This window comes from Labrus mixtus, chromosome 22 (genome assembly GCF_963584025.1).
Source record: "Labrus mixtus chromosome 22, fLabMix1.1, whole genome shotgun sequence".
Classification (NCBI taxonomy): Eukaryota; Metazoa; Chordata; class Actinopteri; order Labriformes; family Labridae; genus Labrus; species Labrus mixtus.
Window position 1 is genome coordinate 11,094,916 of NC_083633.1, and position 27,339 is coordinate 11,122,254.

Consider the following 27,339-nt stretch of genomic DNA (forward strand, 5'->3'; position numbering starts at 1 on the left):
CCACTGCTTATTGGTGTAATACATCTGGTTTATGGTGCCTGATTAATTTCCTCTGTATTATTGTCTAATGACTTGTGATAATGACTATTGGCCCTATTTTCGACAGCAGACGTACAGTAAGCTGCTGTCTATAAGCTAATTTTATTTCCCCTTCAGGCTCCTTTTGAAGCTTAAGACATTTTCAACCAAAATAGTTTCAGTGGGAATTATGCCTGCAAACAAAACAAAAGCAGAATGCAGATGACTGGGGTGATTATTTGCAACAATTCCAACTGCTGAAGTTTTCATTTCCACATTTATACATTACAGTATTTTTTAATTGGATGAAGGGTTTCTGAAGTCAGGTTTGTGCAAGCACCTGTGATCTGTTATTTCAGCTATTTTATTCACCTGCAAAGAGAATATTTGAGAGAAAAAATATATTTCTAGCATATTTAGGACTGACACAGTGCTGACCCTGTTAAGTATTATTTGCTGAGTGCCATTAAGTGTTGCAGCTGCTTTATAAATGTCCAGTTCTCGAAATCTGTGTGTGTGCGTGTGTGTGGGAGTGTGTAAATGCGTGCGTGTGTGTCTTTGTGTAGAGATGTGATTACGACATCTTTTATACAATTAATTGAGTGTTGAAAAAGATGACTCTGAGGAGCTGAAGTGGATTCTGACTGAGCAAAGATGGATTGTCAGTATTCAAGGAAATGAAAAACGTATAAATACTTGAGGTGCCAAAACTTTTCGGACTTCATGAAAAAAATGCAAGAACTGTATGATTCAAAACCTGCAACATGAATTTAGATTTCATGGGTTCTATGTCTCCCTTGTTAGTGGTTAATCCTTTTTTCCCTATCATGGATTCCTTTTTGATGATTTCTTCCGTTATAGTCTATATCATTTTTTATGCTCTTATTAAATTGTGGATTTCTCCCCTATCAGTTATACTAACCTCTTTTATACAGTCTGTTCAAGACTGGATTGTTGCCACTTAATTACACCTCCCTTAAAGGTTTCAACGCAGAGTGTTTACAGGGGCGTCTCCAGTCTTTTTGGACCAAGGTGGCCCAACTGGGGCCACTGACTTGTGCAGGGGTGGCCTGAATTTTGTGTGCACACAAATTAATAAAGAGCACTTATTTACCCCTCCTGCATGCACTAATTACAAGTCACTTATCACTTTTAAGTTACACAAGATAATGACAACAAATACATCGTCTAAGCTTAATTCTTCAAGGATTTAAATGAATGTACGTCCAAATTCTCAGTTTAAAGAATTTTGGGAAAAGAATGCAAACAAACATCTGCACACTGAAACCTATGAGCTGCCTGTTGCAACACTGCCTGACTCTGGCAAGGCAAATAACCAATCATAGTTTTGAAATTTGGGGTGTCACCAGGGGTGGCCAAAAAGATTGTGTGGCCCCTGCCAACCCTCTGGAAACGCCCCATTCAGCAGCAGAGGTAGTAACAGAGACAAACAGAATCTATGTAAACAGTGGAGTCGGAACAGTGCTTTGTGCAATTTTGTCGTCGGCTACATTCATATTATTGTTGTGTTTACTTCTTTCTTTTCTGTAATAAACCCTGCTGATCTGATTATAAAGTCATTCTGAAGTGATTCCATTACTAAGCTGCAATGCCTTCACATGTGTTTATTCTATGCTCTGCTTCAGACTCAAATTAATCTGTGGTTTCCAAGATTTTCTTCTAAATTTACTTTTTAAAGTAGTATTTGGTGTTTTTTAAACAGCTACCCTTTGCTATAGCGGTTCCTTAGATTTTACTTGAGTAGCTTTTGCCGAAAGAAACTATTTAATCTTACCCGTTGCAATGGTCTGGTCTGATCCTGATAAATCAATTCAAGGACATTTTGTGTGTATGGTTTTGACTCTAGAGCTCAACTGCTGCTCAGCCATTGAAATGGATCTGAAACCAGTAATGGTTTCAATTCTTCTTAATAGTTTGATATCCTGTGATATCTTTTTTTTTTGTTGTTGTTTACAGCCGAGTGCATGTGAAAGAATAGCCCAACAATGAGGACGGCTATGACTGAGATATAAATAAGTGCACTCCATCATTCTTCTTGATTTATTGCCTGAGAAGACCAGAAACCAGCAAAGAAGAGGGTGATGCCAAAGATATCCATCTGGGAAGTTACTTAACCAATTTAGATCTTAAACCTAATGAGCCTGTGAGACAAGACCAGTAAAACAAAAAATAGAAATTCATCAGAAATAAATGGGATTTGGTCTCGATGAGGCTGTGTTTATACTGGAATAACAGGGTAATTTCATCAGGGTTGGGGTTTAATGCTTTCAGCAGAACTGTTGGGGAAATATTAACTTTGACATGGCTTATGTATGTCAGATGATGTTAAACAGACTCTTATAAATGACTCAAATCCTCATGTTATACAAACCCTCACTTGGTTCTTTTAACAATGGCCATGTCCAGTGAAAACATTTTGAACAAAACATATCACAGAAAGCAACTAAACCACAAAATAGTGTTCAAGAAGTCATTGACACACATCCTGTGTGCCCTCCAGCATGAACAAACCATTTCACAAACCTTTAAATACTCCTTCAGAGAACTTGTCTCATGGATGCTTACTGTCAAACAGGCCAAGTAGCAAACGACAGCAAGCCAAAGTAAAAATAACATACAGCTGGCATTTAATTTCTAATTCTCTCTGAAGTGATACTCTAACAGAAAACTTTGGCTGAGTCAACAGAAATGTCAAGAAATATGACAGCATCTGCTTATGAAAATCCCCCCAAAAAACATGTGTTTTTTAAATCCACTGGAAACCTAAATCCACAATAGTTCTCCAATTGTTTTCTGTTGTCTTATTCTGGCTGCCAAAAGCTATTAATGGATGTTGATGGTTTATTTTCAGCTTTGGTTGTTGAATGTCAGTGCAGGAAATTCCATTCTGTAATAGGATAGTACTGGCTACTGGTACAGAACCATTATTTTGCATAGCCTCAAAAGCCTTTGTGAACAAATAGGGGAATTTCAGCTAACACTGCTATTGAGACTGAGCTGCTAACAATCCATTGAAAGCAAAGAATGTGGTTAATCACCATCCACTGAGCAATAGAAATGAAAAATTACAAATGGCAACACTTTCACCCTCCTCCAATAATGACTCAGACGACTTAAAATATATAACGCTGTAATACATTGGTTATCCCATGATCTGTTGCTGTGTGCACAACCAGGGAGATGTAAGTCAAAATGAGATCTGCCATGCCTACTACATCTTGACTTTGACATGTCCATCAATGAGTCTGGTTCTACTCGAGATTTCTGTCTGTTCAAAGGAAAATTTTCCTTGCCACTTTTGCCAAGCGCATTCTCATGTCGGACTATAGTTGGGTTTCTCCAAGACCCATAACAAAGAGTTGGTGATTGACATGGAAATCACCCTTTCATTCATTCACGAGCAGGGATTAGTTAGTGTTAGGTATTTCTATCCTGCCTTTGTATTAGTTTAACAAAAGCATTGGGAGTGTTAAATATGTGGATAGAGGATTCAAAACACATAATTCTCATTGTCATTTATTTCACTGCTTCTATGTTTCCACTGTGCAATAGCAAAAGCTTTGCTGCCACAGGGTGAGAACTGATCTTTGTGGTGCTGTAATGTCTGATACGAGGTTATTTGGTCCATCTGCTGGCAGAGTGTTGTGCCTCGAGCTGTGAATCTACATGTACGTGGAGAGCAAGACAACGAGGGCATTAAAGAAACAGACTAAATGTTTGTCAGGATGTTCTGCATTAGGGGCAGTTTTGTTTTTCTGTTCAGTAGCAGGTCATAGAAGGGTGTCCATACCCAACATCATTTTTTAATTTAAACACACCTGGGCATATCCTTGCAGTAATGGTCCTCATGACCATTATTTTGTGTCATTATAAGACATCTAGTTGTAACACACTTGGGGTTGTCTCTGATAGTTCAGCATTGGTTGTTGAAGCTGTTAATATTGCAAGTTTGGTTAAAACAGAGCAAATCATATAAATTCTTCCATAGAATCATCTTTTTTTGAAATGTGAATGAATGAATGATCAAGGATCCACTGTTCAACACTTCAATTTTCCAAAGCAACAAAGAAGAAGAACCAAAAGTCCAAGGCTAAGTGATGAAATCATTTGTGAGCAAAGACAGTGACCTCCTCTACTAAACAAGATGGTGAGACAGCCAAGAGTCATGTTGTCTGAGAGCCCAAAAATGGAAGGTGTCAGACGGGGTAACAGGGTTTACCCAGAACAGGGACTTAATTGACCTCTCTCTCTCTCTGCCTTTGGGAAGTCACCTTTAACTACATCTAATAGAGTAGAGTCAACAATTGTGTTGGGACTTTAAAAGGGCCTGAAAAACACCACTGTCTCGAAACCAAGAAAAACACCTTTATTATGACTTTGTGTCATTAGTTTAGAGTATGGTGTTTTTCTTTTGAGGAATTAAACTTTTAATTAACTCATGCAATAAAGCACTTTGACTGTCATAGATGTCCTTAGCATAGTGTGTTGACTTTTGATCAGAGGTGTTTAAAAGACCACTGAAAAGTTCCAAAGATTATCATGTAATGTTAGTATGTTAGTCCTATGTTGGACACATGTGTAAACACCTATCACTGTTTTATCACATTCTTTGCGCAGCATTGCAACTTCAACATGAATGCCTTGTATGAAGTAATTTTCTTGGGGGGACATTTTTGCTTTCATAGGATAGGGCAGCTGAAGATTGACAAGAAATGCTGGGAGGAGAGAGTGGGGAATGACATGCAGCAAACGGCCGAGGTCAGATTGGACCCTATACGGTCGCTCAGATGAGGACTATATGTTCTCTACATGAGGCGCGCACTCTGAACACTGAGCCAACATAAATGTATTTTGACATACATAATTGTCATTTTGTCATTTTGTCATTTTTTAATGTGTTAAAAGACGAGTGGGCAATCCTAGAAACCTGCTATTTGTGCAAAATGATGTTTCGTTACCCTGTGCATTGGGTATAAGGCTTTGATATCATAAATTCTCTCTGCACTTAGACAGGTTCCATGACTTTTAGCCCCGTCCTAGAATTAACAGCCAACAGTTGTGCCCGAAAGCAAAACAATAAGACAATCAGAGTAGTAGCAACAGAAGTAAAAATAAATATATATACAACTGAAAGATCAGTCACATGGCAATCAAGTGTATAGAGGAAAAGAACAAAGAACAAAAACAGGCAGATAAAGCCTAAAGAAATTATGCTGTGGTATTTTTTGGTGTGGTAATACACACAAGACACTACGTCAATCATGTAGGTGTTAATGGTTGTATATTATGAGGGACTGATTACATAAGCAGCAGGTCAAGGGAATCAGATGTTTGCAGTGCATTGAGTGGCTGCAGAGTTTGTGATACAACATGAACACAAAACCAGATAATAACAGGAAAAATGTATGTGTATCTTTTGATGCTACCACTGGAAGGTTTCAAAAATGACTTCCTAATTGGACAAATTGGCTTTAAAGCTGTTCTCACATTGTATTTATTCACTGAAGAAGCAGAGACCATACATTGAGTTTTTGAAAAACACCCTTAGGTGTTAATTATTGAGTGCAACAAAGTGAGTCAGAGTATGCCGCCATAATTTGCTTTAAATAGTGCTCAATTCTGATTGGTGAGCTGATGTGTGTGACATCGCCTGTATCCAACTGAACCCAGCACAGTTCATACAAGCAATACAAGCAGTGTGTGTTAGACAATTCATTCATGTGAAACAAACTGTGTGTTGAGCATGTTACTTTGTGTCAATCAAGGACAATGTCTCATGGACTTAGAAATAACCTGAACAAAGAAAAATCTTTCAGTGCCTTTAATACTCCTGCGTACAGAACTTACAAACACTGTATCTCTGGTGTCTCACATGAGAAAAGAGATGTTGCTATGAGCCAATTCAAGCTGCTATCTCCTCTGCACTAACAAAGCAATCAATATAGGACACACATGCAGAAAAAAAAAAAAGCTGAGAGAAGGATTGGTAATAAATCACGTGTGAAGCGCAGGTTGTGTGTCGTTAACATGTTTGTCAGTGCGCTGCATGACTTCTCCTCAGGTGCTAATTCATTGATTTGCCGAACGGTGTGACGGGTGACAGGTTGCTTCCGTTCTTTTATGTTCTAATTTATAGCCATATGTGAGAGATTTGTGGGCGCATTACATTCATAAAACCAGCATGTGATATTTTCTTACTTCCTGGTACATGATAAAACAAGCTGTTTGGTAAAAAGAAATGTATCTGCACAGACAAAGAAAAAGACCTTCAGACACTGACGTAACAAGTAAGAGGATTTAAATGATTCCTATTATTACACTCGGCTTCCGTCACTCGAGAGGTGAGCAAGGAGGAGCAGTAATCACGGGAGGAGTGACAGCGCTGATGGAAAGGAACACAGCCGCTCTATAAATAACATCAATGCATTTGGTGGCCCCTGTAAAAAATGATGATGGAATACATTTGAACCCCGAATGCCTTGTAAAGCGAGTGACAGATATACGGTGTACTTGGGTGTACAGCTAACTGACGATAATTGGCTTTTTCTTAGCTTGTGTTCCTCTGCTCATTTTTTACTGGTGGAAGTGATAAAGATAAGGTTTCCTCCTGGAGAGGGGGAGGCTGATGGTCAATGCATCAAACAGCTTGGCTACACTTTTTCATTGGACAAGTAGGCTGTAGTAGATTTGTGGGTAAAAGAAAAGACAGCTTGTCGTGTAGGTTTAAACTGTAGCAATTCTTTAATTATACAGAGTATGAAAACAGTTTTTATGTACACTCTTCTAGCTTTGGACACGTGTTTTTCTGTGAATTAAACCCCATGTTAGGCTGTTTCCATCAAATGAAATAAAAAAGCAAGCTTACTCGAAAAGGATCCATCAAGGCCAAGATTACAAAAGATAAAAGTAGGAGTTGCGAGAAATGTGATGACTGATGTAACAGGAGTTTTTTCAGACAAAAATTGAAGAAAGGACTGGTTAGTTGAATTGATATTGATAGCTTTATTGAATGAAACCTCGGGTGCTAAATCACAGTTTGCCATGCATCTTATTTTGCTCAAATGCTTTAACAATTTGGGAAATTCGTTTTTTTGAAAGATGAATACCACTCTTCTTTCATCGTGTTGAATACTAGGCCTGATCCAGGAGATGATTACCTGAGAGGAAGCAGAGGAAAACAGCTCGCCATGCTATGTTTAAAGGTGCAAAGGCAGGCTATAGCAGCACAGTTGTTAACCTTTTCAAGCCCTAATGATATGCTATATTTAGCTAATCATCGGCTAGCTCTAGTTTAATTTTTACCTCACAAACATCAACATACAGTAGATTTTTAATTATGCTCTTTACAAGACAGCTAATATACATACTTCTGAAGATGTTGAAATAATTATGGCATTATGTTCTTCCAGATGTACCGTAACTGTACTTGAAAATGATCTACCCTCTTGTGTATGTGTCATTGGCAGCATAGACAGATTGTGAGATATTGGGCCCCTGGGCACGTGGACTCTTCTTCCTGGTTGAAGGGTACTGACAAAATGAAAGTGTTAGTGAATCCTTCAACTTTTGCCAGGCAGGTGACCTTCTCAATCGTTGGTTTATCTCAAACTCCCACGTTTGCAACGCCCAAGACACTTTTTCATCTAATGGGATTGGACAACTGACACCTTCTGCAATGTTCACAATGTTTTTCTGATAAACTTTAGTTAGTTAAGTAACATAGATTGTTTACTTAAGTCAAATAGTTAATTTCTCAGCTTCTGTTCAAACTACCCATATCGTGATGCTAATTCTGTTAGCCTGTTAATGTCAATTGCCGCTGTGTGTTAGCATCAAGCTAACAAACTAAGATGTGCATTTGTTTCCGTATTGTGAAACATTGCGCCCCCTGGAAAATTATATACCAGTCGCCACTGGTATGTGTGTGTGTGTGTGTGTTGGGGGGGCAGTCAGCCTTGCACCGAGTGACCTTGTTTAATTCATCTTGGCACTCCCACACACACACAGCTTCACAATGCCAGAGGCTTGAGGCACGCACACAGCCGTAGACACACATGCTCACAGTCATGTATGCAGACACACAACACCAAGATCCAAACACACACACACAATCCTGCTCACCCTGGGGCCGAGGACATATTTTGTCATTGGTGCTTATCAACGGATATAAACTGGAGACAGGAAAAGTGTCTCTGCATGCTACTCGTGCTCCCTGGTTTTCAGAGGGGTTTTATTCTGTTGTGTCATTATGGCCTTGTCATGCATTTATGTCATCACTGCATATCACCCCCAATACATTCACCCTCCACCTCATCCAGGCAAAACCTTATGTGGATCAATATACTGCTGTGATTATTTAGAACAAAAATCATTCATGGAATTAGGTGGATAGGTCTCTGTGCAGAAAAAAATATATCCCCCCTTTCAACTAAAAATAACTAGCCTACTACAATTCATGATAAAATGTCATCCAAAAGTAGGGTAATTATATAGGCGGAGCCATGACTGGTGATGCTGACAGTGAAGAAGATCCAGCAGTTTGTACAGGAGGAGACAGGAAAACATCCCGAAAAGCTCCCTTTACCAAACTGGCCAATCCAACTGGTGAGTTCCTACAGTGATGAGCAGAGGCAACCAATCAATTCGCTCACGCTGAGCCTTGGCAACAACCTACCCTGCAAAGCGAAACAGTCGTGTGATGTGTGAGTTTGTGTGAGGATGGGGGGTTGTCTTTACATCTGTGTGTGTGTGTGTGTGTGTGTGTGTGTGTGTGTGTGTGTGTGTGTGTGTGCAACACTTAACGTCTACTATAAAATGTGTCTGTGCTCTTCAGTATTCAGGTCTTGTGTGGGAGACTCACACAAACTGCCACGTTTGTTCTGATCTACTGTGTACATTGAAGACTAAGGCTGAGCCGCTTTCATCCCATGAGTGACACATTAATTGATGACCTCATGAATTCATTATTAGGTTCTCCTATAAACACGCAAGACACACGCTGACCGAGTACACACAAGGTTGTGTGCCTGCATAAATAGGCCATACATAAAATCTGCCAAAGTTAGGTCAGGCAAAAATTGATTGTGAAACAGCTGATGTACAGATAGAGGTCCCTTCTGGTCAAAGTAAAACCAATACAAATCCAGAATAAGTCTGCTGGAGTCGACCGAGATAAACGTCAGAGGGATTATTTGATCAAGCCACAACACACTATTTTCTTTCTGCGGGATCATACCACTCAGATTTTGGTTGGGCCTAACAACAGTGAAAACTGGCTTTGTTGAGCTGATGAGTTGAAAGATACAGTAGAAGCTTTAGTTGTGAGACAAGATCAACGTGGATAGGCTCCAATATATTACAAGCAAAAGTGGCTGCAGAAGGATCAAACTAACAATGCTGGCTGCTGCTAAGCCTGTACACATAGTTTATGTCATCAAGCCAGAGACATAACTTTAGACTGAAGCTGCTAAACATGAGAAAATGATGACATCGATAATGGTAATGACTAACATTGCATCGCAATCTGTTATGAATAATGTCTGCAGAGATGTACACTTAGCCTCTTGCTCAATCATTCTCTCTTTTCCTCATTACCAGTATGGGCTAACTGGCTGGCGGCATAAAGCCTTATACACTTCTCGCAAGAGAACCGCGGCCCGCTGCCTAACTTTCATGATAAAGACGCTAATCTGCCTATTGAAGGTTGTTGCAACTATTGAATCAACTTTGGAACTACTATTTTAACATGGAAATGTGACATTTTGTTGCTTTAAAGTACCACAATCGCTGACCCCTTAATGTCTATTATTTGTCAGAAATTGCCAAGCTAACCATTAGCCTACTCAGAGACACAATTTACCATAATAACAATAAAATTTGTATACATCTCATTCACCTTTTTGTCCTCAGGCTTATTTAATATTTTGACTAGAATAAGATGATACTACTCTTGACCATTGTGGTTAATACGCATGGAGCTAAAGTCATCTGTTAGCTAGCTAGCTGCCACAGCAAAAATGCAGTAAGAACTATAAAGTGACTGAACTTCATCAACATTTATCCCATACATAATCCTCATACAGGCTATAGAAAAATGCCTAAGTAACATGTATTACTATAAAGCTAAGTTATAACGCCATTATCTTCTTTTCAGTATAAAAAGAGTTAAAACAAAGATTTGAATAAAATCTCTCTGCTAGCACCACGCATAGCTGAGCTATCTGTCCACTAACTGCAATTTTTTTTTAGCCGACAGACAGCAATAACTATGTTGTCAAACTTTCAGCGAGTTTACGAAAAGTCAAAATTCTTCTTTTAATCTCCATTGTGCTTTGCCCTCTGTTAAAACAGAAGACGTTAAGGGTTAAAGTGACTCCAGTTCCCAGCTTATTTCAGAGCTTTACAGGCTGTAGTTTGGTTCCAAGCAGCTGATAGCGGGAGCTGACAGGGAGAAGGAACCCGGCTATCTTTTCCCTCCTGTCAGCAATCCACAGCCTGCAATTCAGGCTGTGAGTCAATGCTTTAAAAGAGGAGATAAAGACTCGGCCGCCCACGTGTGCAGACTTAGCTTCAGGTATACAGGTGTGATTTCTGTCTATTTGTTTAGGAAATTGGAGTGGGGGGAAATCTGAGAGTCTAATGATTGGTAGAAAAGGTCACGGGTTAGAGTCTTGACACGTTTTCTGTCAAAAAGTCCTTTTTGTGAGCATGCGCGCCCACCCACACATAGAGAGGTGTCTTCCGCTTAACTATGGCCTCTTTTCTGTTCCTTTCTGTGGCATCATTCGGCAAACAGTTGTCAGCCCTGGCGGGGGTCTTGTCACTGGCCCACATCATGAGGAGAGAAATAGAGAGGAGGGGGGGGGGGGAAGCATGAGAGCATTTGTCTGTGCACGTGCACTATTTCATGTGTTTGTGTGAGCGTACAGTATCTATGAGTCACACAGTGTGGGGGCTACAATGCATCTGCGCCCAGCACGACAAATGTGTACCGCTTGACTCTATTTCAAGTCTACAACCACATTCCATATGGTGTGAGCTTTGCACACTATGATGTACGGCCTGCGCTGTTTTTTGTTTTTTTTTCCTTTCTGGGAGATGAATGAGATCTGTGGAATTCAATGATCGGGTGTTTTATTGCTACAGTGTTTTTTTGTGACCCGTGCCCTGCAGTCAGGGTCATCCATTCACTCCAGCTTCAAACAGATCTGTTGTCCGGATGACTCAGCTCACACAAAGGGGTGATTCGTCACTGCACTGGTAAACAAACAGGAGTCCAGTGTTGTAATAGGCAATGATCAAGTGGAAAAATTGACTCTTTAAAATGTGTATTCCTGCATAAGTCAACGAAAATCCCATGTTTTCACCTCAATATCCATCCCCAGTATATTGTCACATCATGTGCTCAGTTGCAAGTGCAGAGGTGATTACTGTCGTTTCAAATGTTGATACCACAGACAGCTAAATGGTAAACAACTGCCCCCTCCTGGTGAAGTTTAGAATTACACTCATCTTGACATCATTATCCCTCTGACATAAAGTACATTTTAATGATGTCAAAAGCAATTTAAGCTAAAATGAAGGCAGAGCATAATTAAATTAGGGACTTTAAATTAGAAATATGCATGGCTTGATTGTTTTTTGTTTTTCTTATTCCTGTCATGGTCTAGAAAAGTGCAAACTTTACAGACCTTTTCTGCTTTTTCAACAAGGTAGAAGCTCTGCACTGAAAGACCATAATCTAATAATTGACATTCATTCTAATGAATAATGCAAGTGTTATATGCAATTATTTTTTAACCAGTTTATATATAAGTATGCATTTTATAATTATTCATTATGCAAATAATCCATAAACTCTGAAACGCAATATTGTGTTTTTTGAGTGCAACGTCTGCTTGCGAGCTGATTTGAAATTGCGCATAAGCCAGACACCCAGGAAGTTGAGTAAGTCATGTTATAAAGCAGTATTTCTATCTCTTTAATATGCAGAGAAGCGCTCATGACAGGGTAAATACAGTTTGTAATCCTCTCTGAGACATTTTTCTTCTTGTCAAGCATAGTAAGCTCATATTGAAGCTTTCATGCTTCAGTGTTTTAAGTATCCTTATACCTCCATGATAACCTCATATTAACCTTAAAAAGAAGTGGAGCACAAGATAACACTTATGGTTCATCTTGGAGAGGGTGAAGTATGTATGTGCTTAGATGAGGATCTTAACAATAAGTTGATCCATGGATTTAACTTTAACAGCTATGGTGTACTTATCTATAGGGTAGAACAGAGGTTAAATGATAATCATACTATTTCTGCTTTTTGTCCCATGGTATTTTCTGCTTCAACTTAAAGCAATCTTGTCCCAGGTTATGTGATCGGAATAAAGCTCTCCATCATGTAAGAGCCAGTCTTATAGGTCACAGGCTGTGTTCATTTGTTGTCATAACAGATACTGAGAAAATAAACCAACAGGTTGCTAATGTCTAATGTTAAAATGATGCAGAGAACACAACTGAGAGCATGTTAAAAGGTATATGGCAAATCAAAAACCCTGCTCTGAGGTAGTCAAAATTTGATTCATAAATATGATCTTAAATCATTATAACAGACTTATTGCATCGTTTATCCAAATATTTTTTGGTAAGGACAAGTGTGTGTAGGCTTATCCTGTTTTGTCACTGAAAACATGTCAAGCAGATGTTCATTTCTGAAAGCAATGCATCTGTTTTTTCATTTAGTGTGTGGAGTGTGTGTAGTACAACTTTTATAAGATATAAGTAGGGGGGGGGCTACATTGGAAAAAGGTTGGAAAGCACTGACTTATGGAGGCAACACTTTCAGATTGTCTTGAGCTTTTTGATGCTTTTGTTTTTTTGGGGGTCTTTTTATGCCTTTATGGTAGAGATAGGACAGTGGATAGAGTCGGAAATCATGGAAACAGAGAGAGGGGAATGACATGCGGGAAAGGGGCCACAGGTCGGATTCGAACCTGAGCCTCCTTCTTGGGTGCAGGCATTAACCATTCGGCTACCGGCAACCCCCTTTTTGTTGCTTTCTAATAGGAAACACACACAATCTGTAAAACAGTTACACAAAGTGAAGATTGAACCCATATTCTCATTCTTTCTCACCACAATGGTCAGATAAGAAAATACTGGGCCTTACTAGGCTTTCACTCAAAAGTTAGGCTTTATCTCAAAAAATGAGACTTTAAATAGTAATTCTTAATACTTTGAAGAACAGCTCGTGTCTATTTTAGGAGTCAGCAAATTGTCTCTCTCAATATGTGAGATGTAAAAAGACACCTAGATAATCAATACCAACACATGCAGAGGAACGTGTCCTTTCTGAGGCTGAATGATTGCACTGAGTGTATCCGGTGCGTGTGTGCCAGCTCATTACACCACAAACTATGATACAGGATGATGTTATACCTAGATAACCAACTATACAGGATATGCTCTGAAAAAAAATATCTCTCATTCAGAAAAATACACAAGTTTAAAATTGTAACAACAAATCATTTCAGGAATTTTAAGAGTATCACATAGTGACTAAGTGGCACATCAACGCCCCCCAGTAAGTGACAAAGTTGATAAATCCCTCTCTTGATATATGTATGCAGCATAATTGCAGTCATCAGAAGCAGCAGCCATTTTATCAGTCACAACAACAAGCCCCACGGCATGCTGGGATCAGGATCTCGGCGCTCATTCTGTGACAAAGTGCCGCTTATCTCTCCATCCATTTTTCATCATGATAGCTATGTATACGCCTCGCTCGAGGGAGCAACTAGGGCCAAGAGAAGCAGATGTAGGGGAGAGAAAGAGGAGGGGGGGGGGGGGGTAATATAGGTGGCACACTATTGTCAGCATCAGACATTTGCAAAAAAGAAATAGGCTGATGTATGGAAACTGGCACAGTAACAGCTGCTTAGACGCCATAGGCACGCAAGTGGAATAAATACATTAACCTGGTTAGCGATTGGAAAGCATCCATCTGGAGGTTGTGTGTGTGTGTGTGTGTGTGTGTGTGTGTGTGCATGTAAACAGGCTAACATGTATGTGTCACTGTCACACATGCTCAGTGGTTTGGCTTCAGGGTCTTTAGCTGCCAATGTGTGGCATGATAAATGGAAAAACTAAACACAACAAGAGATGCCCAACCAGCCATGGCAATGAATAGTGAGTCCATGTTGTGAAGCTAATCAACATATTCCAACATAACAATTCATTGACTTTAATCAAAGAAAAAGGTTTCCCTTTAAAGGTCAATCGAGTGAAAACGAATGCTCATTTCATTAGCAGTAGTAACAGTCAATGATGGTAATCAGTGGAGGTGTGCGGCATGAGATGAGATAGCAAATGTGTTTTCTTTCACTGTTTTGCTCCAACATACACCTTCCAGTCAAACCACACCCACCACTGACATAGTTCCAATGACTCCAATGAGCCTTTTATTTTACTTGTATGTAACTTCACAACATCTAAAACCATTAGGATGATGAAAAAGTGTTTATCCAGTGTTTTTATTTTTATTTCAATGAGTGCATAAAGAAGCACAAATGAAGCGATTAAGCAATGAATGATTGATTGAAGTGAAGCTACCTTATATTATTGCTTATTCTTTTGATCCTCAATTATCCTTTTTTAATTGCACAGTGAGTTTTTTTCCCCCGAGCTAACAACAGACTGTGATGAAATATGAATAATAACCACTCCATTGGTATTCTCCACATCCCTCTGTAACTGACTGACTGTACCAAGGACAGAGAGGACTGACGGAAATCCAAGTCCACAACAGTTCATGTCTAAAGAAGTTTTTGAGAAGTAGTCTTCAGCAGTGAACAGTAGACTTCCTGTTTTTTCTCCTTTCAAAAAGGATTTGACCAATGGAGAATTTCAATGGGCCTAACCCCTAACCCTTACCCTTCTTAGTCCAAATCTTTAAATCCTTAAAATAAAAGTTTTGCTATGCCCAAAATCCAGTAGATTGAAATAACACACATTCTACAGAAATTATCATTTTGTCAAGTTAGAGATTTTCCTCTGGGCTCAAATGTTGAAGCCATTCAAATGGAGAAATGAAAGTCCCTCACTAAATGTTCTAGAGTAAACTGGTCCAGCTACAATCAGAGGTGGTGTTGACCCCTACGTTTATCTCTCAGTTCACAGAAAAAAATAGTGGCCTAAAAATGTTAAGCCAACCTCCAGTGTCAAGGATTTACAGACAAGCCTCCCACAACTTCCTATTTTATAACCAGAGGCAAAAGTTTCCACAGAGAGAAATGAGAAATAACAGAGGGTATAGAGTTTACAGCTTGGGTGGTTCCACAGAACATGAAAATTTTAAGTGAAAAAAAAAACCATTCACATAAATCCTAAGGCCGATCCAGGCAGCATGAGACCACTTTTAAAGGAAAGATTTGGCAAGGCTTCTACCAAAGACTGCAAAGCAGCCTCACTGGGAGCCGATCTAAGCCTGATTATTTAAAGCTTTAAACACTCGTTATGATCTCTCTTCAATCGTGCTCGTAAAAAGGATCATTGTGTAGAAATTTCACCTTATGGACTTTATCAAAAGCCATTTTGTACACTGCTAATATTTCTCATAATGAGCCTGGATAACTAAGCCCTAGAGAATGTAAACTGACAATTGATGCACAAATTCACTTTTTCTTTCTGCACATTTTCTGTTGCATGTTTCATGTGATACATGGACACTAAAATTTGAAAAATAAGACAGGTGGAGTAGATCGGAGATAGTTTTCAGTATAAGAAGCAATCCAAAGAAACTCACATTATGGATTTTTTTAATGCAGAAAAGTGAGTCGACTAGAACCTCATACAATAAATTTAATATTAAAGGCCATATTGTATCACCATTCTTATGTAAGTAAAAAAAAAAAAAAACATCCCTCAGCTTTGACATCAACATCCTGCCGGTGCACACCACAGGACAGGCCATGAAAAATGCATGAGCTCCTGGATGCTGCTTCCTCCTGAAGGTAATGTTGTTTCACCTGAGGTATGAGGCTTCTGAAAAGGGGCATCCATCGCAGGGAGCCTGAATGTGCTTCAAGTCATGTGTTACCGGCTGTTTTTATTGATGGGACAATTTGTAGCTTTGTGACGCTCGCCTTGTTCATGTGATACTCGCTGCTGTTATGGATTATTTCTTTACTCTATAAAAGAAGTATCCTTCAAGGGGGAGCTCTGGGGAGGAAATATGTTGTACGGTACATCTTATTAATTTCCTGTTCTGGTAAATTAGAAAAAACAACACGATTATACAAGTTTATAAAAAAATATATATACATAGACCCCAGGAAGTTATGTTTGAAGATGTTCCGTTATTTTAAGTAATAAATAGGATTTGTGCTTTCCCGTTATTGAAATTCAACTTTATGTAAATAAGCAACATTTCTGGTTCTCACTTGTTGGAATGTGTGTGTCAGGGGGACACGTTCCCAAAACCGTCTATCACTTGTACCTTGGAAGAGTTTCCAAAAGGGAATATTTGGGCAAAGTCTCCCTCAAGTCAGAACAAAAACCTAGCAAGTCTGACAAAATGTAGGTACCCTAGTTCCACTTTTTGATGTTCATAAGGTCGATCATACCCAGACACAAGGCTCAAAAAAAATGAAATGTTGTCAACATGTTCAAAAACATTTTATAAGTGTACATACATCATGTGTTTTATGAAACACAGGATAAGGTTGTAGCCTTTACTTGAAGTGTCCTAGAATTGTTATAAACAATGAATCATAAATATTGAAAGAATTTCTGTTTATTTCCAACAATGGTCACCTGACTGAAACAACCCATCATTGTGTCAGTTGAGCACCTTAGCTTGAATTGACAACAAAGAGATAGCATTAGATCTTACAGCTTTTTCAAATATTTATTTCACCGTCCTTGCCCTTTAGAGTACATACTCGACACTAAAAGACAACGAAATATTCACGGCTATACGTTCACAGAAATACCAAGGAAGTGCAACGTAATACAAATCCATGAGGGTTAGGGTAATGTGTTTAGACATCGTTATTAACTAAACAGGTCTACATGGTGCATTTAAAAATGCTACCATAATTATATAACTTAACACATATGTTCAAAGAAAAGAAAAAAAAAAGGCCACATAATAGATATTAATTAAGAGGGAAAAAAATATACACGTTATGTACAATACCACTGATCATCTGTGGATACTTTGAAGTTTAACTGAAAAACTAATGTTTGATTATCACTCAACTCCTGTGGATTTGAATATGGCAATATGAGGAATGTTTTGTCCACTGCAGAGCTGATGGTCTGTCGCAGAGCTGCCTTTCAACTCGACAGACGCTGAGGGTTTGATCAATGGATTTCAGAGGAGTCGAGAGGGGGAAAACCATACAGACATTTTATCTAAAAAGCGGGGAGGTTTGAAAAATAGGTGTCAACAAAAAAAAAAAGGTTAAAATTCTCCGACATCCACCCTCTTGTCCCTGAACTTGCTCCTGGCCTTGGTCCGGGCTTTGAATGCAGCCGAGTTGTGAAGATGCTGGGAAAGAGGAAACAAAATTTTAATACAGAGTAGCATAAAAATAAAAATAGACAAGAATTCAACATGTACTTAAAGTGGAAAAATGAGGAACATGTTCTAAAGAAGTAAGATATGATGATTTGAAACCAGCCGTAGAAGCACTCGTACCCTTTCAAAGCGAGAGATCTTCATGGCCTTCATCGTGGCGGAATCAACCAACATAGGCGGTCCCAGTTCAAACACGTCTCTGATGAATTCATTACCCTTTGAATAAAAAAATAAAAAAACTCAACCATCAGCATCAGACTATACAAGCATTATGTAAAACCTGCCCTACGATTAGCTACATTTAGCTTCAGTTTACAGTGTTGTTCGGTCTGAAATATGTTCCATTGTCTCATCTTTACTTGTAACACATTGCATTAGCACTGGCTGCCAGCCATGATGCAGACTCATTTCCATTCAGTGACTTGTAATGGCTTTCCCCCCCACAATGCACATCATTATCCTAAATCAAGTCATAAGTGTTGTCTTCCTGCAACGAGAACTCCTTTAGATCTTTCTGTGTTTTAGTGCTGTGTGAGTGCAGGAGAAAAACTAAACCACTGAGGCTAAACTCGTCATGGTCGACTTGCACACTTTTACAGTTTTTAATTTCACTGGCTCGTTAATGTGTACTCTGCTCCACCAACATTTAAGAACTAAAAGTAGATACCTGAAGGTGGTAGTTCATTCCAGAGCCCACAAACTCTCTGAAGGCATCGTAGGTCCTCTTTCTGACCCAGCTGTCGATGGTCATACGCTCGGTCCCAAAGCGAATGGTTTCAGTCTGGAAATCACCCTCCTGAGAAAAAGGGAAGAGGAAGGGGTGGGAAAAAAAAAAAAAAAAAATCAGAGATTGATTTACAAAGCCACTTCTGCAATCCTCCTTATAGTAAGTGTTGTATTTTTCTCGACAAATATCACAGAATCTTTGGCCTGGCATTTTAAGCCATGCAGAAGAAATTAAAAACACAAGTACCGTGGAGTGAAACTTAGCACCCACCTCAACAGCCTTGAGCACGTCTCTGAACACAGACCGCTGCTTCCTCTTGTCCGTCTTGGCTCTGTGCTTGTTACAGTCTGTGGCCAACGCGTTGAGTTTATCACACAGCTCTTCCCAGTCGTCAAACTCAAACTCCTAAGAGACATTAAAATAAAAAGCTGCATTCAGGACCATAAAAAGAACGTACAATCAACAGAGTGAGTGTGCCAAGAAACTTAGTCAAGCTGTCAAGTTAACACGCAATTAAGAATTAAATAACCATGACATGGTGCAGAGGAGAATGTAATTGTTGTCTTTTTTTTTGTCCTGAGGAGTCAGTGCTGTGCCACAGGAATGAAAGCATCTTGGTTTTTTTCTAACCCATTATGATTTTGAACTTACAGCGTCCATGTCTCTTGCTAGCTCAAAGAGCAGGGCGATGGTCTCCCCTGCAGCGATTCTCATGTTGACGTCCTCACTTTCAAGCAATCTTGGTAGTTTAGGCAGGTGTCTGCAAAAGACAATATTCTTAAAAACACATACATCTATTCTTACACCTTTTTTTTTTAGTTTTTAAGTTAATATCAAACATTTTGAATTTCAATCTTTTTAAGGTTAACTCTTACTTGCACAGGATGTCTCTGAGCTGGTTGGCAGTGCAGATGGTGAGCAGCAGCGCCCAGGACAGCAGCGCGTTGGTGTGGAGCGCGCTCGTCTGGGGATTAATCAAAGGACTCGTTCCATCCGCCCTAACATAGGACCGGGTGAACAGGTTCTCAAAGCATTCCATAGTGGCATGCACGTCCTAAAGCAGGAAGTAGCAGGGAAAAGAATGAGTGCAACCTGTTCATCAGATGTCAAATCACTAGAGTTAATGATTAAGAGTAAAATAAAACATTTGATAGAGGTTCTAAAGAAGACTTTACTGCAGTTAATCCTTCACACAGAAAAGACTGGAAGGGTATAGAACTCACCAATATGTCGTCTTCTGCAACTAAAGTACAGAGGCCCAGACTGGTAGCCACCTTTAAAGGAAAGCAAACACAAAAAAACTTGTAGTTGACATTCCACAGTGTAAACACCTTTCAAACTTTTCTGAAAACTCCAGCCCACCACATAGTGGCAGGAACAGTGTGCCTGCTGCTGTATACAGATATTGCCTGGCCTCAAAAAATCAGAAAGGTACTCACTGCCTGTCTGGCTTGAATGTTTGCCGATCCATCTGCCAGGATGTTTTTGAAGATGGGTTTAAGGGTCTTGAACACCTCCTCGCTCTCGATGCCCGAGCCCAGCTGGATACACAGCAGGCAGGCTAAAGAAGCCGCCGCTCGCTGCTCATCGCCTTTGCCTGACAGGTAGAGGTACAGGGATTAAGTTTTCACACCTAATTCAGGGGAAATCTAGATTAGGCTTCTAAGATGTACAACCACAAACAAACTTTTGTATGTAACACATCAGGCAGGTTAGGGATCATTTCTGGTACCTTTCTTCAGGCAGCGCTCGATGCTGTCTGTGATAGTCATCCTTCTTTCCGAGATAAACTCGTACAGAATCCGTGTGGCCAAAGCCGTCTTCAGCCCATCCAGTGCCCCTTGTCTGGTCTTAGCACTGAGGAAACAGGTACACAGACAATCATTAGCATACAGCTAATAAACACACGATCGTACGACTCCCCCTCTTTCTTTCTATTTATCTATTTTTAACTTGACTGGGCAGCAGACCTCAGTACCTCTCTACTCAGGCTACCAAGTTACACCTACCAAAAAATGTAATTTATGATGCAAGGTCTAAGCATTATTCCTTACTCTACTAGAGTACCAAGATACTCTACTCCTACTTCTGTTAAATTACTTTGAATTGTTTACAATAGTTTGGACAATATCATCGGAAGACTTCAGATTTATTAAATCAGTAAAAACAAAAAACTACTTCATCTAACCAGCTTTGTTTTTATGCAGCATTCTCTCTCTCTTTCATTTTAATGTATCTAAACTGCAGGAGTAAATAAAAAACAAACATGTTTGAGCATGCATGCCTGCAAGATAAGTTGCCATGCGTTTGGAAACATTTAAAAAAGCATGCACTACTTTCCATTACCTCTTATCCACCGTGCTGTCTATGAACCCTTTCAACTTGTACTGGAAGTCCTCCTGGGCTGCGTCCTCACTGGCCTCGCCACCTGGCAACACCACCAAGATTTAGAAAGTGGATATTCATCTGCTACACTTCACAGTATAAATATGACTGAGTGGACAGAAACAGCTGGACAAAATGCTCTTATGTTTTTTCTAAATTATAAGAAACCCTTGATATCTAAAAAAAAGAAAAGAAAAAGGGTACTTCAACAAAAATAAAAATTGCCCACCGTTTTTACACTCACATTTTTAACAGCATAACTTAAATGAAGAGAAAAGAAAGATACAATAGGCGTCTCCAAAAGTACATTCCTTTTTGATGAGCTGTACAAAAACTGCAAACAGTTGCAGAGACACCGCCTTCTTTTTCTAGTCATAAGTCAAGACTGTAGAAGATATAAACACACACGTGTACACGCACGCACACAAACATACCATCATCTGGTCCACTGGTGACGTCACTGAAACTGCTGCAATGACTGAGGGTCTCAATGGAGGCATCCTCATCACTGAAGGGCTGCACATGGCCATGCTGCCCTCCTGGAGAAAAAGACAAGACATATTAGCTCTGGAATCTTAACACAGCGTGATAAAATTGAACGCAGTAGACCAGTGCAGCAGGTCTGGTCATGTGTATTATGCAACAGCAGCTCCATGCAGGTGCTGGAGTAGACACTGTAGTTATCTAACATGTGTCCTTTGCACACCTTATCATGCTGTACTTGAATTTATCTCGTGAAAATTTAGAGAGTGGTCATGCGCAAGGGCACACTTGTGTTGACAGTGTAAACATGACTATCAGCTGCATTAAGAAGTGTTCAAAACTGATGAATAAATACAGAGACGAGTGTTTCATGGGGGCCAAGGAGCAAAAGCATGTCTTTTCCAACTTAAGCCAAAACCAGTAGATGGTATGGACATTCTAGCAGGGACTCATTTTATTGTAACATCCAAAATACTGTTAAATTATCTGAATAAAAGCCTGTTGACTCCTGGCTCTAAAAACAAACATGTTTGTTAGGTTGCCAGTCAAAAATATAATATTTCAAAAGGTGTTTTCTAACTATAAAGGACTGTAGGAGCGTTGTTAAAATTCACAGTTGAAATGGTGACTACATAATGTTTTGGTAATAACTTCCTCATTGCAGTGCACTGTAACCAGACACAACAGGCGTCTGGAGCCTGTCCTGAGTTCACCTCTGGAGGACATGTTAGTTAAGAGAAGAAGCAACAATAGAGGCCACAATAGGTGTAATTTAATATTTCAAGCCAGTATACTCTACTCGGGAGTCCCCGCCAGTTGCTGTATTCACTTAACAGTGTCTATTTTCTTTGCATGTGTAGACGTGGACTTTCCCTCCACGACAGCTGATTCCTGAGAACCAGGCACCGCCTGTTTTAAAACGTGCTCTCCGGAGTCCAAAATGTCCGCCCTCTGTCGCTAAACAATAACAGGCCGATAACAAACGTCATACAGATCGCTCAGCTGACTCCCATGCCCTTTTAAAGATAGCCAACATTTAACAGAATGAATACCAGTGACGTCAGCAGAATAGTCGGCTCATGATGACATTAATTGAGGTCAATCTGGTGACACCACGACCTCACTATAGATTTGGAGCTAGCATCATTACTTTGCTTTTAAGACTGTAGAAAATGATATAGGCTCTCTATTAGAATTTTGAGTAAACATTTAAGGCAATAGCTGTCAGGACAAAATAATAAAAATAAAACTTTACCGAGCAACCAAAGCTGGGACGAGTTGACATTAGCTATGTTAGCATTCGCCTTTACAATCCGTCTTCCACACAAATGTTATACGTGATACATTATGACGTTTTAAATAAGTAAATGAAAAGGTGACTCGTAATATGATGTCAGGTTTCTGTCTGTAATAGTAAGTCATTGTTTTATAAAAGCTAAGTTAGCTTTGTGTTTTGACTTAGGCCAGCCTCTGACGTTTGTAGTCCTCACTGTCAACACGTTCCATTAAAGTTAAGGCGCTGATAACACGGAAAGAACTACAACTACCACAAGCCCTAGATAAGCCAAACAAGCAAGGCCAGAGCAATGCGTCCGCCCGCGTACTCACCCCTGCTGCTCTTCTTCTTGTTCCTCGGCATTTTCGTGCAGATACCTTTTCTAATTGATCAAAAATCAGCCAATACACGACCAGGCTTTATTGTAATGTCTCGTAAGATGAAAATATTCCCGCGGCACTGTAGATAAAAAGGAATTGAAAGCGATCTTGGAGAAAGTCTGTTGGCCGAGACGATACATTTTCCCTCATAAAACAGGGCTGCGGTAGAGAGAGGGCGGCACCGAGTATTTATACCGGCGGACATCACGAGGAGGTTTCCCGGCATCGCTGACCAATCCGGGAACAGGAACATGCGTCGCGTGTGTTCGCGCGTGACGCAGTTAGAAGGAACGTGGTCACTATGCTCTTTGATTGTTTTGATAAAGCGTGTGCCTGTCATTGGTCCAAATATCTTAGACTTAAAGCAACACATAAGGAAGAGTTGGGATATGTAGCCCTTTAACACTGGAAACAGTGTTGCTTGTTTAATGTCTTTTCTTACTGGTTTTACTATTTTTATCTTCTTTTACTTCTTACTGTTCTTTTATTTATGCTCTTATCTCGTATTTATGCTCATATTTTAACTCCTCTTATGTTTTAACTTGGTCATTTCTTATCTTACTTACTTTGTCTATTTATGTTTCATATTTATATTTACTTTTTATTTTTATTAATATTATAGTTTTGGGTTTTTTGATCCTTTAACCACTTGTTTCTATTTCTTTTACTGCTCTTACCTTCTTATTGCTGTTATCTTTTTATTTATTTTTTTCAGCTCTTTTAGTTTCTTACATATTTTTAAATCTTTGGTTCCTCTTGGTCTCAGCTCGTGTTGTTGGGTTCTTGTGTAGCCTGGGTTCTTATGATGGTTCTTGTGATGGTCGGGTTATATATGTCTGTTGGGTATCATGCACTTTGGGTTCTTTTCTGTTGAATTGTATTTAATTATTTTTGGTATTTTGCATCTGTTATATTCTTACTGTTATTAATGTTCTTCTGTGTTTGGTTTAGTTTGCTTTGTTCTTGTTTGTCAAAGCACTTTGTAAACCTGTGTTTTTAAAAGGTGCTATATAAATAAAGATATTATTATTATTGTTTAATCTTAATGTCACATTATGTATTTGGCTTTGTTACTTTCACTGCATTTATTGGGAAAATAGTGAAGAATATGTGTCACTCCAAGATGAGAACTACTTATGTAGCTCTGTAAACTCACTTTGTAACTCATGATCGAGGCTTTACATGAAAACAAATTATTTGTTTTTGGATATAGTTTTTAAAAACAAAGCAGTATATAGACCTAATTTGCCTAATACGTTATTCTTATTTCTACTTCTATGTTCCATCAACAATGATCCTATAATACGGTACATATTAGAAATGAAACATATTAACAGACAATTCTGCATATTGGGAACTTACTTTACTTTACGAATAACACCCAGTACTGTAGACCTACTTTGTTAAAGAAATGCAATACTTTACCATAGAAAACTCTACATTGTTTTATTTTTTTTATTTTTTTTTACAAGGGCTTAAATCATTTTTCCAATAATAATTTGATCATCTATCATTTTTGAGTACGAGGCATGATAGGGCTCTATGCTGCAACACAGCATACTGTATTAATTCTGTAATTCAGTGGATATTGTGATGATATGGCTCTGTAATGCATATATGCTTGTAGCTTGTATGTGTCTGTGATGCAATAGATAAAGCGAGATTCAAGGAATGTCACATAACAGACGGTCCAGGGATGCAGTTATTGTTCAGTATATTACAAACAGTACATATACCCTTTGTTCTGTTAGCCCTTTGAGATACAAAACACCTTATGGATTCATGAAGTATGCAGAATATTTACACACATTTGTTGTTTAAGCTTTGTTTTGCTAGACAAAGAACCATAAATATATTACAGAATGATAAACCTATATACTAAACTGAATAAACTCTTATCTTGGCAGATAAACAGATGGTAACAGTTAGCAGACAGCGATAAAGTGTTCAATATGAGGCAATCAAATGCCAAGCCACTTCAATGTGTTTTCTGTGAACAGGATGAGGATGGAGGATGATCTGTTCCTACTTAAGAAAAATCAATTGACAGGGATTACGACCATAAATGCTACAGAGTGAAAGTAGAGTTTATTTTCTTTTGACAGGATGTGAATGAAGTTTATCGCAACTATTTACATTTTCTATCACTGCAGGGGTGCCAAATGGAAAGCAAGGTGATAAAAGAGTTGTTTTTCTTCCCAGCACTGTCTCAGTCTTGTGGCTATATTTACAGAGGTACTAGAGCATAGATTTTTCCCAGACTATGTTGAAAAGAGAAACAATTCAAACTTGCCGACCACAGTGTCACACACACTCCTGCAGATAGTGACAACTGAAGTAAATATCAAACTGGGGAAATAATACATTTAGCTGAAGAACTGAGTAACAGAGATAAAGTTAATGGTCCATTGGATCCCCATGCTCAAAAGTTAAATGTTAGTTTTCCTAAAATCAGAAAAAAACATCAAATTATACAACCATCTTTGAATTATAGTTTGAGGGGGGATGCCAAATCAATTTTTCAGTAATTACAACCATCACTAGCTTGTCCCACTGCCTAATGTGCTAATTAACAGCACACATTTATCTAATCTCTGCCTAACTCAGAGTTTGGAAAGAATCAGTCCTGTGATTATTTTTTCTGGCTTGTGTTCACTCCTTCTGCATTTTGCTTGAAAAGACCAAAATAGTTCTTTCTCTCTTACACAAGTGGAAAATCTCACAGATGCAGCCTCCTGGCTGCCATTCCCACGGCCCAACTGTCAACAGTGTTGCTGCCAGCTCAGACCTGACAAACATCAGAATTCAGGCTTGCAGCATTCAAGGCTGAATTTCATTTTCTATTCTCATCATGTTTGACTATTAGAAGGTATCCAGATCTTAAACCTATTCGATATAAAGAGTTTAGAAATCTACTAAGATAATGAATACGATTTTTATGGTATTTGTCATTTTGGATCTTATTTCTTTGCAGAAGCAATGCCTTGATCTACAGGCACTCTCAAGACGTGGGTGGACTCAAAAAGACACTTAGTCAGTTTTCAACCCTTACTTTAACAAAGAGTCCTGCCAAAGCATTTTTTCTGCACATCCTGCCAAGACAGAGACACCAGACAAACATAGAAGTGCATACAATATACCGTAATTTACATAAACACAAAGAGTAAATAGTAAATGCCTACTCATTTGAACAGGCAGTAACACATATCAGGAGGATGGAACAGTAGAACTCTTCACTAAGAAATGAAATAAGGCGTCTCATCAAGCAAATACAACCAAAAAATTGCATAAAACTTAAGTCCCTTTAAACTAAAAACTAAAAAAAAACATTTGTATTTGCTAAGTTATTGCAAAGGGAACCCATACTCAAATCCATCCTTTGAACACTCTGGCAGTCATCTTCCTTTGTAGAGATACATAAACAAACATGCTATATGACTTAGTTCCTCAATCACGGCCTTGCATATTTTAGGTATCAAAACGTTTTTTTGCACTCAAATGGCACCCACTGTAACACTGTGCTCATTTACAGAAAAGGGCTATGTGTGCAGCCCCTTAGGCACAGTGCAAAGACAGAACCGGTGCTCTGTTTGCAGCATCACACCTGAATAATTCATCATGTGTGCAGCTGGGGTGTTTGAGATCGACACAGAGTGTGAGGTTGAATGTGAAAAAAAAATCCACAATATGATAGATTTTGATTTTAAATTACATTGAAATATAATGTTTTTTTTTTTTTTTTTTAAAGTAGCCCTTTATGTCCTAAAGGCTAACTGTTAATTATACTGCAAATTAGAGAGTATAGGTCTAACTGAAAATAAGCTATGACTTAGTCAGTGCAGGTGTTTCAAATTTTTCTGTTTAACTTTCCCAAAAAACATTCTAGTTGCATGGTTTTACTGTTTGAATTTATAATCCAGCAAGACTTTACAACTGTCTTTGCCACTAGGGGGAGCCAGTCTGTTTGAAATTCAAAGGGCACACTGCTCTCACTGCAACCTCGCAAGTGTAATTCACATAGATGTGTTTTTGATGCATAATTTATTGAGTTGCTGAACTGTGCTTACCGCTGAGCTGTGTCTGCCTGTAAACGCTTAATGAGCTGCAGTGTGCAATGCAAATATCACATATCCTGGCCAGTTAGAACAACTGTAGAAGTGGAGAGTGAGTAATGGATAGAGCAGATGTGATTTCAGAAGTAGTGGGAGCTGTTCAGGCTCATGTGGAAAGAGAGAGAGAGAGAGAGAAATCACCTGCTGCCAGTAAACCAGTGTAGGAGTAAGGAATAACAGAGCAGCCCAGTCTGAAATCACTCCGCATGCGTGGCACGTTGCATCAATGGGCACCAGCTCTGACCAACCTAATGCCTCAGGAATACAGATCATTACCAAAATAACAGATAGCCATGGAGAGAGAGAGAGCTGACAGGGGATAATAGAAAATGTCTGAATATTAATTTCATGTGCAATGCTAC

The 27,339-nt window shown here is 39.0% G+C and overlaps 1 protein-coding gene across 1 annotated transcript; it reads right to left on the bottom strand.

Annotated features, from left to right (window-relative positions):
* Positions 1-16,807: 16,807 nt before the first annotated feature.
* Positions 16,808-23,037, bottom strand: ifrd1 (interferon-related developmental regulator 1). The gene is made up of 12 exons (XM_061029435.1): positions 22,818-23,037; positions 21,161-21,265; positions 20,688-20,769; positions 20,074-20,198; positions 19,781-19,938; positions 19,565-19,615; positions 19,217-19,395; positions 18,993-19,101; positions 18,612-18,746; positions 18,282-18,410; positions 17,735-17,830; positions 16,808-17,584 (listed from the first exon to the last, which is right to left on the bottom strand). The coding sequence occupies exons 1-12, from the start codon at positions 22,846-22,848 to the stop codon at positions 17,498-17,500; spliced, it is 1,287 nt and encodes a 428-aa protein (XP_060885418.1). The 5' UTR covers positions 22,849-23,037; the 3' UTR covers positions 16,808-17,497.
* Positions 23,038-27,339: the final 4,302 nt, after the last annotated feature.